This window comes from Bidens hawaiensis, unplaced genomic scaffold (assembly GCF_021521415.1).
Source record: "Bidens hawaiensis isolate Kalapana, Puna unplaced genomic scaffold, B.hawaiensis_p1.1 tig00025723_1, whole genome shotgun sequence".
NCBI lineage: Eukaryota > Viridiplantae > Streptophyta > Magnoliopsida > Asterales > Asteraceae > Bidens > Bidens hawaiensis.
Genome location: NW_027494112.1, coordinates 41,239 through 57,434, shown reverse-complemented (window position 1 = coordinate 57,434; position 16,196 = coordinate 41,239). Strand labels below are relative to the sequence as shown.

The 16,196-nt window shown below is 37.6% G+C and overlaps 1 protein-coding gene across 1 annotated transcript; it reads right to left on the bottom strand.

Moving 5' to 3' along the window:
- Positions 1 to 4,316: 4,316 nt before the first annotated feature.
- Positions 4,317 to 5,408, bottom strand: LOC143572094 (uncharacterized). The gene has a single exon (XM_077057346.1). The coding sequence runs from the start codon at positions 5,406 to 5,408 to the stop codon at positions 4,317 to 4,319; it is 1,092 nt and encodes a 363-aa protein (XP_076913461.1).
- Between the last annotated feature and the right edge of the window lie 10,788 nt (positions 5,409 to 16,196).

Below are 16,196 nucleotides of genomic sequence, written 5' to 3'. Positions count from 1 at the left end.
AAACTATTCAATTCAAAGCATCTCATATAAGTAGCAAATATGTATGATTAAATGGCATTAATTAACATTAAAACCCCTCATAACTTTTTCTTCTGTTTTGGCCGTAGCCATCTTATCCCCTAATCATGTGAAAGCAATATTCCTTTTTCTCATTTATTGATTATCCTAGACTAGATATGCAAAGTCTTCTAAGTTAAACAAAGCAAATCACCCCATACATTGACGAATAGTACAAGCCTACACCTTCACAACCCTACCCTCACTCGTCTCGGCTTCACCAAAGCCGTTCACAACCCAAGACCATCTATTTGTGATCATGTTTCCTACATATCCTAGTAATAATATATTTTTAGAACATGTGGTCAAAATTAATCCTTGCCTTTCCATCTTAAAGAAACCATCTTTGCCTCAAGATACAAAAACACACACATCATTCTCAAAGGCTCCATCACCCTATCGGTTTGCTCTCCAAATCAGAACATGCCGCGATCGTTTGATCTTCTCATCCTGCTAAAGCGTTATCACAAGATCTACATCTGCTTCACTTGTTCTTCGAGCTTTACGCTTGGTATGTTTCTATAAAAGCTTCGTTACTTTCATTATATTTCATATGAACCAAATATCTTGCATACAACACTCACCCACCACGGGTTTGCATAATAAAATAAAGAGCTTAATTAATGCGTTGGTTATTATAAAACTTGGCTTTTAAAACCTATATATACAAAAACATATAAGAGTAGTTTATAAAGTGGGTTATAAAATTCGTAAGTGAGATATATTATTATTTTTCTTTTTTTTTACCTAAAAACGCAGCTGTACAAATTATATAGAAGATTTATGGTAAAATATTTCAAAGAAGCATAAAACTTATATATACTTTCGTTACAAAAATATAGCAAATGCTAGCTTTAAAACGGATAAGTGAAACATTTTGGAAATACTTGTTAACACAATTTTTTAAATGAAAACAAAAATCATGATCTGAATATGTCCGTTAAAATGAATATACAGCTTTATATAGTTATTTACCTATATATATCTTGAAGATATGCACATATATTACTATATTCATTTGTTTGTTTGTTTTTTTGTTTCATTAAACAAATTTACGTAACAAATGTAAACAATAAAGTGAGAGGGATACTTATTATACTCTATCGAAATATAAAACTCTATCGAATTATATATATATATATATATAGTGGTGGTTTACATGCCTATTTATTTACTTAAACTATATTCGGATAAACAGTAAGTGTTTACAAAACCAACGCATTCTATTATAAAAGATAAATAATTTATATTTATCATCTAAATTTATAAGATAGTCACAATCCCTGCCATTCTCATTAGATACAACTGCATAAATAATTACAATCTATTTTTGGCTATAATCGTATCTTTAACTAGAGAATAATCTATACAACGCAAATGATATTATTTCCTTCCTATGAATATTGTTTCCATTCTATTATACCCCCGCAGTCGAAGCGGGAGGAGACCGAATGCTTAGACTGGACCGGAAATCCTCAAATAATTCGCGCGGTAAGCCTTTGGTAAAGACATCGGCGACTTGGTATCGAGATGGAACGTGGAGAACCCGAACGCGACCCCGTTGAACCTGTTCCCGTACAAAGTGTATGTCAAGCTCAATATGTTTAGTGCGTTGGTGCTGAACGAGGTTCCCAGATAAGTAAATCGCACTCACGTTATCACATTATACAAGGGTAGCACGTGAGAGAGGGTGTTGTAGTTCTAGAAGAAGGTTGCGTAGCCAACAAATTTCTGCCACAACGTTTGCCACACCGCGGTATTCAGCCTCAGCACTCGAACGTGAGATAGTGGTTTGCCGCTTGGAAGACCAAGAGATGAGATTATTACCGAAGTATACACAATAACCCGAGGTCGAGCGTCAGGTGTCCGGACAGCCTGCCCAATCAGCGTCTGTATAAGCGAGAAGAGAGGGGGTGGGAGACGGACCGAGGGTAAGACCGTAGTCACTGGTACCTTGGAGGTAGCGAAGAATCCTTTTCAAAGCGTCCCAATGGTCTGTTCGAGGTGCATGCATATGCATGCAAACCTGTTGTACCGAATATGTTATGTCGGGTCAGGTAAACGTCAAGTATTGTAGGGCCCCCGCCAAACTACGATATAGCGTCAGGTTATCAAGAGGTTTCCCGGATGTGGCGCTTAACTTAGCATGACTTCATACCAGCCCTTTTTATTATATCTTTGGCATAAACCTTTTGAGATAAAAACATTCAATCACCTGTTCGTTGGATAGATACCCCCAAGAAGTAACTTAATTGCCCAAGGTCTTTCATGGCGAATTCGGTGGCAAGACATTTCATTAGACATCGTCGAAGTTCATTTGTAGAAGTGATTAGCAAAATGTCGTCAACATAAAGTAACATATACGCAGTCTGAGTACCTCGATGAAAAATGAACAACGATGTATCGCACCGACTTTGTTGGAACCTCAAAGTAAGAACATAATCAGTGAACCTTTGGTACCATGCCCGTGGTGCTTGCTTAAGGCCATAAAGAAACTTTTTAAGAGAGCACACGTGATTTGAGAACCGTTTGTCACGAAACCCAACGGGTTGATACATATATACGGTTTCATTAAACTTTCCATGCAAAAACGCGTTAGTAACGTCCAACTGGTGAACCGACCATGATTTAGAAAGCGCAATAGATAAGATTGTTCTGATCGTAGCAGGTTTAACCACAGGGCTGAACGTTTCACCACAGTCCACGCCCACCTGTTGTAACCGTCCGCACTAATCTTGCTTTGTACCGTTCCAAACTACCATCCGAATGTAATTTATGTTTAAATAGCCACATACTACGTATAATATTCATATGCGGTTGTCTTGGAACCAATTCCCAAGTCTCTTTTTTAATAAGAGCATTAAACTCATTAGTCATAGCTTTCGACCATTCCGGTATGGATAGGGCGTGGATTGGGTTTTTAGGGATGGGTATGGTGGTTGAGGAGTGGAGGTTGAAAATTCGTTTCGGTTTGGAAATTCCATCCATAGCACGGGTACGCATGGTACGTGGGGGTGGTGGGGTTGGGGTGGGATTAGATGTAGGTGCTGAAGATGGTGAAAGAGTAGTTGTTGCAGTAGGCGTGGAATTTTCAGTTAGGGGAATGGGTGAGGTAGGTATTGGCGAGGTGGTAGAGTGTTGGGGTCTGACAGATTCAAGGGAATTAGGAGTGGTGGAGTAGGTGGAAGTTTGAGTGGTTTGTGATGTGGAAATGGTAGGTTGGGCTGAAGCATGTGGTTCTATGTGAGCATTAGTGGATGATGAGTTTTGAGTTGTTGAGTGGGCCGTGGGTGGTGTAATGGGTGTAGGTGTGTGGACCGATTGTGATTGTGTTTGATGGTTGGGGTGAGGGGATGGGTCAATGTGAGACCACAGGAGAGGATGTGGAGGTGTTGAGAGAAATTCATATGGGGGTGAGGGTTTTTGTTTATTGGCAAAAGGGAAAATTGTTTCATCAAAAACCACATGACGTGAAATAATAAGTTGATTGGTTTAAAGATTAAGACATTTATACCCTCGATGATTGGAAGGGTATCCAAGGAATACATATGGAGTGGATCGTTTGTCAAGTTTATGAATGGTGGTGGATGGAATTAATGGGTAACATAGGCAACCAAAGACTCGAAGGTGGTCACAAAGTGGAGATCGATTGTAGAGAAGGTGAGTGGGATTAGAGAATTTTAGGACTTTGCTAGGTAGTATATTAAGGAGATAGGTGGCCATGTCAAGGGCGTGGTGCCAATAATGTGGTGGGAGGGAAGCATGGGCTAAAAGTGTGCGGATTATGTTGTTGATCGAGCGAATCTTTCGTTCCGCCTTACCATTTTGGGATGACGTATGCGGGCATGAAAGCCGAAAAAGCATACATTGGTGGAGCAAAATTGTTTAAAGGGGTTATTTACGTATTCGGTGCCATTATCACATTGTAGTGTTTTTATTTTACGCTCGAATTGAGTTTCAATAAGTTTATAAAAGTTGCAAAAAACTGAATATACTTGAGATTTCTGCGCAAGTGGGTAGGTCCATAAGAAATTTGTGCGTTCATCTAAAAATAATATATAGTACCGATGACCGGCGGTGCTTAGGACGGGTGAGGTCCAAAGGTCATTATGGACAATATCAAACGGTGAGCAAGTAAAATTATAAGAATCCAAAAAAGGCAATCTAGTACTTTTCCCAAATACACAAGAAGGACAAACAGTTTTATGCAATGTCTTATAATTAATAGAACAAGAACGTTTAAGAGAATTTAATAAGTTCTAGCCCGGGTGTCCAAGACGGTGGTGCCATAGGTCTTGTGAGATAGCAGCAAATGTAGATGGTGGTTTTAGCTCAGAAAGGAGTGATGGCAAAAGTGGATAAAGGTCACCGCTGCTGTTGCACCGAAGGATAGGGATCCGAGTCTTGTAATCCTTCATAAGAAAACCAAATGGGTCAAATTCTATAGAGATCCAATTATCGGTGACAAGGCGACGGACTGAAATAAGGTTTTTAATAAGTTTTGGTGCGTAAAGTACATGGTTTAATTTTAGAGGTGGAAAGGGTGTGGGTAAGGTCTGGTTGCCATACCCGATTACCGGAATAGTCGTGCCATTACCAACGATAATATTATGTAAAATGCTATTATTAAAAAAAGATTGGAAGTTACTCGGATTATTGATCATATGGGTTGTTGCACCGCTGTCCATATACCATGGGGTCTCTGGCGGGTAAAGAGCCTGCTCAATATCTGTCGGTGCATAAGCAGCATGGTTAGCTTGATTGGGCCGCGGACCGAGAATGCCATTCTCCGTTTGATTTGTTGCGGGCCTTGGAGAAGTGGGATATGGACAAGGAGGGGTTGGCCATTGTTGTTGAGTGGGCCAATTTGAGGGTCCGGCCCAAGTAGGTGGGTTAAGAGGATATCCATAATATGTAAATGGATACCCTGGATATCCATTGTTGTAACCTGGTCCACCTCTTCCACGACCCCATTGAGAGTTCCGGCCACCGCGACCCCTTCCACGAGATCTGCCACGACCACGGCTAGAGTCCCTGCTACGTTCTCCGGGATATTCATTATTAGGGTTGGGATTGTTGGTGGCAGAATTGGTTTTGGCGGCGGCGGCATGAAGAGCAGTTCCAGCAGCGGCGGCTGCTGTCGTGGCATATTCGGCTTTTCTATCTGCTTCATAGAGTAATTGGGAACGAGCCTCATAGAAGGACGGTAGTGGTTTTGTGTTTGCTAGAAGGGTGCCGAAGGTTACAAATTGCTCGTTGAGGCTGGTAATGAGTTGCATAACCAGTTTGTTATCATCGACCGGAGCATCGACGTTGGCTAGTTGGTCAGAGAGGACCTTCAATGATACCATATAAGATAGTCACAATCCCTGCCATTCTCATTAGAAACAACTGTATAAATAATTACAATCTATTTTTGGCTAGAATCGTATCTTTAACTAGAGAATAATCTATACAATGCAAATGATATTATTTTCTTCCTATGAATATTGTTTTCATTCTATTAAAATTAAAGAAAACGCATCATCAAGTCGTATAACACACAAGTCTCACTAGTTGGGTGGACACGTAGCATAAACCGGCATACTTATTAATATATTGAGTCGTACCTAAATTGGCCCGTACATGTCTTAGGACGCGTATCAAACGGATCCTATCGAGATTTTTCATTATCACTTACTCATCGGAGGTTAGGTGAGTTTCACGGCCCCTCTTTACTTTTTTAATGGTTTCTAAAACTCGGGGGAGAAACATACTTGCTATTGCTTATAAGATTTCAAATATATTTATGCCGTCTTTATGATAATATTATTCGATCTTTGAAACGATAGATCTTATATTTCATCAAACGTTTTTCACTCTTGCTATCAAGATAAACGTTTTCATATCAACATTATGATAAACATTTTTATAAATCTTCATGATATATGTTCCCAAACTACTTTGTGATAATCTTATTTATGACAAACTTTATGAAAAATGTTATGCATCGAATTCACAAGAAACATTTTCATGTCATTTTCATGAGTATCATTTATAAGGAAAATATATTTTTGCTATCTCTGCGATAAACGTATTTGTTTAACATGCCCGAACTCATTAAGACGATAACTAGAGAACAAGACATTCGATCTTTATGTGAACATGAGTGAACGTAGCCCTCAGGTGGTTTTGGATCACACACATACTATAACCATTAACTATGGACTTAGCCAAGGATTATGCGAATAGTACTATTGGGACCGACCTCCCCACTCAGGGTTAGTCGCGCTAATTGCACGATCTGCATGGTCGTCTGGGTGTAGTGTAATCTAGTGTTTTACCGTTGGGCAAATCATTGACAGGTTTAGGCTTGGTTATAGGCTCATGAGTCAGCATATTAATTTGTAGATTTAGCTACTCTATGGAGGATCATCGCTACTTGTTTTGGTTATCGTGCTTATCATCATCGATTTCATTAAAGAGGGCTTAACACGAACATAAATTTACTAATAAAAGGTCTTAATGAGGAAAACGCTTTCACTTATGACCATGGGGTCTACTTTAGGTTTTAAAGGATATGTATTACGTTTATACATTATGGCCACCTTTATATTATGTTTTCAAGGATGCGTTTTCGTTCATTATGGTCACATTTACATTATGTTTTCAAGGAAAACGACTTCATACTAAGGCTACGTATAAACTTTTAATGTTTTGATAGGAAAAAGGTTTTACGTTATATCTACAAAACCTGTGAACTCACCAACCTCGTGTTGACACTTTTAAGTATGTTTTTAAGGTAACTATGACATAATCGTACAAGTGGAAAACGTCTTACGAAAGAATGCACATAAGATTCTGATACATATTTTGGAGGATTTTACTTGCATAACCCAACGGGCTGGGTTATATGAGTGAAATCTTGAAAAAAAAAATGTCGTTTCATAAATTTTTTAATACTTAAACTTGATTTTGGGATGTAAACTCAGAATTTTTAAACTATGTATCCAACTGTGTGTTTATGTTTGCATTAATCATATGCTTTGACAACCGTACTCGTCGCCCCTCGCAATTCCGCCAAGGCGGGGTGTGACAAATTTAATATAGCCCTACCCGGCCACCCTCCACCCCCCGCCCTCAAAATCCCGATTTCCCGGCTGCTTTTTCCGGCACTATTCTGCTGACGCGAGAAAAATCTGGCGAGCCACAAACACTTCCTAAATCATGTTTTCAACCAAATTAATTTTTGTAATGGATTCACACTAATATAACGAACTTAAGCCACTCTCTAGAACATTCAATCCTCGTGTAATCTGTGCATATTATCATCCGAAACAGCCGGAAATTTTATGAAAATCCATTAACGACCATTTAACACTAATCATTTCAATTAACACTATAAAAGGGATGCCAACCTTCGTCTTTACTTGTCTCAACCTCCGAAATCAAACTAACACTTCTCCCTGTAATCTTATAATCAATATCTAAAACCCATTTTCTGGCGATGTCTCGTTGTCCATCAAACAACAACGGCATCAGGTAATATTTACACGCAATTGAGTCATTTTTAACTGTCAATCAAAACCCCTAAATTTATTTCAACAAACATAGAAAGCATTTACCATATTAGAAGCTAGGGTTTTGATAATGAAGATGATTAAAATCTTATGATAATTTTTATATATTTTTTTTCTATTCTTTTTTAAACAACTATCATGCTAGATCAGTTGGTCAAAACATAGCAGTGTGGGTGTGGAGACCCGGGTTCGAACCCGGGTCATGACTCAACTCTTGTTTAATGTTTTTTAAGCCTTTAATTTTTATATAAATAACCAAATAAATTATTAAAAATAATAATAAATCAAATAAAACTATTTTTAAACTAAATACAATTTTTATAAATTAAGTATAAATTATATTTTCTCTTTCCCATCTAAAAACCAACTTTCATAGTTGTTAAAACCGTTAAGTTAGTTTCATAATAATATATTTCGTTATATCGATTACAATTAGTTTATATTTCTGTTACTTTAAATTATTTCATTAGCTTTTATTTCGTGAACTTTAACTCATTAACTTTAATTCGTTAACTTTAATTCATTAGCATTCATTCCATTGGGGGTGGGATCTAGTGAAAACTCCTCTTACAGAGAAAACTTAAAAACTCCTAAAAACTATTTTTAACTTAAAATTTTTTTTTTTTTGAAGTTTCTTTTTTTTTCCATTATTCTTATATGTTGTTATTGGTTAAAAAAAAAACCTTGTCGGTAACCTCGTCGGTAAAGTGCGCATGTGTAATAGTGTGCATTACATATATCCAAGAGTGTTTGTATTGCATAGAATACAACACTATTGCATATATTTGATACACACTATTGTATATATGCAATATAAGACTAATACACACATTGAATACACATTAGTACGTATGTGTAATACAACATTAACGCAAGCGTGCACCACATCGACTTTTATTTTATTATTATTTTTTTCCATATAACAACACTACTACACATATACAATACACAAATATTGAATATACGCAATTAAACACTATTAAACTCAAAAATACATAGTAATACACATGTGTAATACAATGGTATCGCACAGTAATACGTATGTGCATTACAGCGGGTTTTTTAATTTTTTTTTTTAATTTTTTTCGAGCAAAGGGTAAGAAACTATAAGAATAATGGCAAAAACAGAAATTTGAAAATATATTTTTATTTTTAATTAAAAATAATTCTTTAGGAGTTTTTAAGTTTTCTCTCTAACGATGAGTTTTCTCTTGATCTTCTTCCTATATAGGGAAGTTTTTAAGTTCTCTCTAAAGATGAGTTTTCTCTTGATCCTCCCCCCAATCCATTGAATGCTAATTAGTTAATTTTAAGTTGTTACACTTTAATTCGTAAACCTTAATCCGTTAGCATTAAAATTCATTAGCTTATAATTCGTTAACATTAATTCAATAACAGAATTATTCGAAATCTGATCCGTACCTTGTAAATACCATAATTCTTATATTAACATTAAATTATAATATTAAAATAATATTATATTATAAAATGCTAATAAAATACATTAAAATAATACAAAATCCCTTTATCCAAATTGTTTAGCTTTTACAAATCCCGTTAGTTAGATTTTTTTGTTTTTGTTTTAATTATAGTTTGGGAAGTTCAATCGTTTCGGGTCTTTTAACGCACTTTCGGTTGCTTCAGTTTCGTTTTCGTGTTTTTGGCTTATATTACAAGTTTATCTTCGATTTCGAGATGAGTTTCTCACACCCCCTTTTTAATGCTTTTATTACTTTTGGGGGTAGATATGTATCCTACAAACTTCAAGTATTTACAATTTCGTTTACAAACTATAATTCATTACATGGACTTGTGTGTTACTTGATTACTTTCTCGAATTTACTTGCACTTGGTAGCCTCAATAAGTATGATCATACGCTCCCCTTTGCACTTCGGACCACTTTTTTATGAGTGGAAAAGGGCCTCATTATCCGAGTACGTTGGTTGTTACCAACTGGAAAAGACCTTAATTGCGCGATTGTCCGAGTACGTTGATTGGTATCAACTGGAAAGGACCTTACTTGCTCTTTTATCACTTGTTCATGAATTGCATGGTTTTTATGTATTTATATCAAACTGTGTGAACTCACCAACTATTCCTACAGTTGACATTATTTTGTCCATATGCTACAGGTACTATTAGTAGAAGATGACACACGGAAAAGACACTAGACTTAGGTTATTTAAACCAACTGACAAACTGTTTAGTTGTATCTATTTTCCTTGTATTTCTTGTTTCAAACTTGTGTACTTGACTTGTAAATTAATTAATGATAATATTGTCACTTAATAGTGTCACATGTGTTTTGAAAAATCTGTACGTCACACTAGGGCATTTCCGCTTTAGTTAGGGTGTTACATCCAAAGCCTCAATGGTAAGATTGCTGTCCTTAAACGATTTATTTCAAAATCGGCAGAAAAATCTTTACCCTTCTTCAAAACTTTGAAAAATTGCATTGACAAGAGAGACTTCCAATGGACTAGCGAGGCAGATGATGCCTTCCTAGCTCTAAATAAGCATCTAGCTTCCTTGCTTGCTCTAGCAGCTCCTCATGTAGGGTAAGCAATAGCATTTTATCTCTCTGCAGGAAGGGAAGCTATTAGCTCAGTGCTTATTGTCGAACGTAGCAAAGTCCAAGTTCTGGTGTACTTCATCAGCGGGGCATTAAAGGAAGCTAAGCTTCATTACACGCCCATTGAGAAGCCGATCCACGCGCTTGTTCACTCACCTAAAAGGCTAAGAAGGTACTTCCAAGCTCACCAAATGAAAGTTGTCAGTGATAAACCAATAAGGTCTATACTGGAAAGCCTGGAAATCGCAGGAAGGCTAGCTAAATGGGTTATTGGCATGGGTAAACACAACATAAAATATGAGTCTAGAAAAGCAATCAAGGGCCAAATCTTGGCCGATTTTCTAGTTGAAAAACCAGAAGAGCCAATGGAGGTGAACGAGCGGGAAATAGTTAAACCTGCTTATACCCCTAGGAAAATGGACATTCTACACTGATGGAGCTTCAAGTATAGAAGGTTTCCGGTGCCCGTCTAATCATTACAGACCTCCAAGGAACCGAATATACTTATGCACTATGACTAGAGTTTCCTTGTACTAATAAAGAGGTAGAATATGTGGCATTGATTGCAGGGCTTCGCTTAGCAAAAAGCGTGAATATCCCGGAACTAAGTGTCTTTGTAGACTCAATATTAGTGGAAAATCAGGAAAATAATGAGTTCATGGCAAAGGAACCTTCAAGTTTGAAGTACACGTAGAAGATCAAGGAGCTTATGAAAGAATTTAAAAGCTGCTCCCTAACCCAAGTTTCCAGAATTCGAAAAAAGCAAGCTGACGCCCTTGGCAAATTGGCCTCCCTGACCTTCGCACACCTGACGATGAAGCTCCTTGTTGAAGTGTTAAAAGCTAATCCATTGAGGAACTCGAAGTACAAGACATCATCGAAGAGGAGGAATCACTTGGATGACTCTTATTCTAGAGTTCCTCAAAGATGGTAAGCTTCAAGCTGACGAAGGAGAGGCCATGAGATTAAATATCAAAGCCAAGTAGTACGTCTTAGAATATGGTGTCCTATACAAGAAGGGTACTTAAGCCTTTTTCTACCATGTGTGTGCCCGATCAAAGCAACTATCTTGTCAGGGAGGTACATAAAGGCATTTGTGGAACACACTATGGTCCAAGGTTAGTAGTAACTAGACTAATGAACCTAAGAGACTACTGGCCAATGATGCACAAGGCGTCTGCTGAGGTGGTACATAAATGTGAAGTTTTTCAGCTACATGCTCTTGTAAAACTAGTCCAAAACATGACATTGTCCCTATCATTTCCACCTGGCCCTTCTACAAATGGGGGATGCACATTGTTGGTCCCTTCCCCAAGGCAGCAGGGAAGGCGAATTTCCTGTTGGTAGCTGTGGATTATTTCACTAAATGTCTAGAAGTCAAACCCCTAGTCTTCATCACTGGGAGGCAGGTAATGAACTTTGTGTGGGAAAGTATAATTTAATTATATGGGATGTCAGGTGAAATAGTGACTGATAACGGGAAGAAGTTTGCTGATATGCCATTCAGCTAGTGGTGCAAGGAGCTAGAGATCAAACAAGTGTTTAGCTCAGTTTCATATCCTCAATCTAATGGCCAAGTCGAGCGGATGAACCGAAGAATTGTAAAAGGCATCAAGGCGAGATTAGGGAGACATGGCAGAAATTGGATAGAAGAACTTCCAAGTGTGCTTTAGGATATTCGAACAAGAGAAGACGAGCCATGGTAAAACACCCTATAGTTTAGTCTTTGTCTCAGAAGCTGTTATCCCTACTGGAATAGGGGTAAACACGAGAAGGGTAAGAAACGTCAACCAAGAAGCCAATAACTCTGAAGTTTTGCTTAACCTCGATATCCTAGAAAAAGCCCATGATCAAGCTAATATTCAAGAAGCTGGAAGCCTTCTAGAACACAAGAGTGAGAAAAGAATTATTCAAACCCGGAGACTTAGTCCTCAGGAACAACAAGGCTAGTAAACAGTCAGACATCGGCAAGCTGGGACCTAAATGGGAAGGTCCCTACATCATAAGAGAAGCCCACATGATGGATCTTATAAACTCAACAACCTAGAGGAAAAGAAGGTGCCTCGTCATTGGAGTGATAAGCACCTTAAACGATTCCTAGTCTAGGTCTTCATTCTAGAGTCAATGTAGTTGTTATTCGAGTTTGTTGTAAGTTGAAAAATCAATGAATGATACTATATTTTGAGTAAAAACTTGTTTATTATCCTATCTACGAGTGAGCCCTCCAAATTAGGCTCCATGAGGTCTGGCGTAGTACCTACTCATGTACAGGATTGAGCTCCTAGGCCATATCGCTCAACAGGTAACAAGACACTATATCTTCCTGTGTAAATGTTGAGTCCCTAAAACAATACGACTAGGAGTACATAAAAAAACTATCTTCATGTAACGAGATTGAGCATCTCTCACCAACTTGCTCCATAACTACAAGAAGCTAGAAGCTTAGAAGATCGATAAGCATAGAAGGATAAGGACTTATGTAACAATATACCACAAACAAGTTAATAAATTTTGTGGACTGATAACAGATGGGATATGCTTTGCATTGGTTCTTAGTTACTAAGTTAAGGAAGGGGGTGTGCAGCATCAATCCTTAACAAAGTTTCAAAGGCATTGAAAAATGACAAACAAACATACGAACACAAACAAGAATTAAACAGCTACAAAATTGATAAAACATTAACAAAATCACTCTAAGGGATGCTACCATAATTCACAATATAAAAGGTAAATTGTTTATGCCAACAAAGGCTTACACAAAATAATAAAAAGCTTCACACAGGAAGCCTAAAATAAACAACAAGCTACTCATCACCAACAGTAGAACCTCCTTTCCTAGAAGCTCTAGCAATCTTGAATTCAAGAGCCCCATACAGCATGTCAACATCAGCATCAAGGTTCTCGGGGGAAGCTTTTGTAGTGGCAGGAGAGGGAGTATTATTTACCTCTCTTGATGGGAAAAGAGTCGGCTCGACGTCAGTAGTAAGGGAAAGACTAACCTCAATTTCCCATCAACATCATCAGAAGGTTGGTTGGCTGGAGTTTCAGTGGTAGGTGCTTTGGTATCAGCCTTACCATCGTCAGCCACATCCCCTTGGCCATCCCTATCTTGGGCAACCTTCTCAACAACCTTGTTTACCATGGCTTTAATAACTTGTTGAGTAAATTCTTTCTTAAGACCTTCCGGCTCGATACTCTGAAAAACCGACAAGGGTTGATTATAGCATCGAGCGAAAACTTTATGGTAGGGAAAGCTCATTAGTTCCATTACTTTAACAGCAGCATGAGGCATGTAGGCTAGAACCTCCTCAAGGGAATGACCGGCCCTACCAGCTTCGAATCCAGTTGATGATCCATGACGTCAACCACGAGCAATGGCTCTAGTATAAGCTTCACCAAGGAGGGAATTAAACTCACCGCTGTGGAGGAGAGAGGAAAAAACACAAGGAAAGCCCCATTCAAACAGAAAATGCTTCTCAGAAGGAAGCTCATCAACTTGATGTTGATGAGCAGAAATAGTTGCCATAGAAACAAGCTTCTCGTCGGTAAGCTTTAGCTTCTCATCCTCCAGCTTCTTGCAGTCATCCATCAACTTTTTCTTCTGACCTTAGCAATCCTTCTTTCCTCAACAAGTGAATTCCTTTCTTGACTGACCTTGTGTCATTGCTCATAAAGTTCCTTGTTGTATGCTTCCATCTTATTTTGTTCATCTTCAATAAAAGCGCCGGCAACAACAAGCTCATGAACTAAACACTTCCCATGATAAGTTAAGGTTTCAATCTTCTTACTTGTCTCACCTAAGGCACCCTCAAGCTTTGCCTTCTCATTTGTAGCTCTCTGATTTTCCTAGTAGCATAGCTCCAATGACCCAAACCTTCAGGTACAAAATTTGTCAAACATGCCAAACCTTGAATAATCTTCTTTATAATCTCACCATCATCCCCCTTTAACAATTTCTTTCTCAATAGGACATATACAGTGAAGAAAAAGGTCTTGACAGACATGAACTTTCTACAATGTATCACAGTTGTGAACCATCCATAGAGGTGCATAGATGGAAGTTGCCTCATCAGATACACCACCTTCAATATTAACACCTTGAGAAGCAATACCTTTTCCATTCTCTTACGTCTTCTTTTCAACAAAAAGCTCCTTAACATACTCAACAGGACTAATAACAGCTTGAGCACAAATAGGCTTCTTACTAGGATCTTCTGGCCTTCCTAACTTTCTTCAAACCTCTAGCTGGAACATTTGTTTTCTTGACAATGTTAGCAACCTTCTTGGGATCAACAATAGTAGCTTTCTTCTAAATACTTGGCTTCGATGGCTGACATGTGCGAATATATATATAAAATTTGAGTAAAACCTTCACACAAATCGGGTTTTAAAAATGGTTTTCACCAACGACCAAACCACACACGAAAGGCAAGTGTACCTATCGTTTGTAGCAAAGTATCGGTAAGAACCGAGTGTCAATCCATGGACACAGCTAACTTTTGATACTAAATCTTTGTAATTAATTTCACCAAACCTAACTAATTTGTTCAAATAACTAAACTAGCATACAACAATGGTAAAACAAATAAAATACAACTAACAATCAATCCAAACAAAGCTACTTAGACTATGCATCCACCTAAACTTAGTGACAAAATGACAATGATAATGGAAAACATCATGTATTAAGCATCAATGTCAAATTCCAATCAAGGCAACCTAATACTAACAACAAAACATCATGATGGGTATTCAACAAGTTATTAACCATAGATTAGTAAGTTTGTCAAAACTACCTAATCTCACAATTATAGGAAAGCTAGCATGAAAACAACAAACTAACCACCTAAAATCATGTAAAATAGACAAGTTCAAGAACACTAGTTAAACACATGAGTCTCTCAAATTAGCAAAATATAAACTAAGGATCATGGCCTTAATCTCTAGCAAACATCTACTAACTCAAAGAATCATATTATCACCATACAATTTTCCAATATCAAGTGATAGGTTTTATACTTGTTAAAATTCATAACTAAGTTAATTTCCACTAGTCATTCCTAACTTAGTGATATAAACAAAGTATGCATACACAACTAAGTTCATAAACAAATACTCAACACATAGTTTTCCAACATATTATGGCTAAGCATCTATCAAACTAACAAGATTAGGAATTAAAACAAGAATTCAACCATTAAACTGTATCCAAGAACATGTCATAAACTTGAAGAACACCAACTTGCCAAAATCATGCATAGATAAATATTACATAAGCAAAAGATTCAACATAATCTAAGTAACAAGAGTATTTAGCCCATAAGGCTTAACACAACAACCAAAATCAAAGTAATCTTACAAAACATTGTCAAGAATAAAAGATTGCAAACTAAGATGAATAATGATTGCTACTTGAAAGGATGATCATACAAGATGGAAGCCTTGAATTCTCTCTAACAAACACACAACAAACTTCCAGCAATTTCAGAGAATTCCTCTAAGGCTCCACACTTGAAATGGAGGTGTATTTATGCTTTCTGGACGTCTGGTACGGGCCCATGCACGGGCATGAACGGTCGTGCATATAAGTGGAAAGTCAACTCCCTGCTTTAGTCTGACCGAAATGTCAGATTTCTCTGTTCTGGCACGGTCACGCACATTCATTTGTGGTCTTGCACAGGCGTCCGCACGGGCATGCACGGTCGTGCAGGTTTGGCAGAATGCTATTTTTTCCTCTGAAACGCCATCTTTTCGTGTTTTCTTTGCCGGGCGGGCGCCCGGACCTGCAAATTCACAAATAACTCAAATAAGTACCTAAAACAATGAATTTGCATGGACTTCGGTATAAATATGAGGTTAATTTGATGCAAAAAGATGTACACTTTGTGTTACATCAAACATCCCCACACTTGAACTTTGCTTGTCCTCAAGCAAATAAAACAAACTCCACAATAGCAATAATAACCCGCAAGCAATAATCATTCAATTCTTTAATAAATCAAGTAAA

Bases quoted from the DNA above. Each gene is read 5' to 3' on its own strand.
- LOC143572094 (XM_077057346.1), bottom strand. From the start codon at position 5,408: ATGGTATCATTGAAGGTCCTCTCTGACCAACTAGCCAACGTCGATGCT.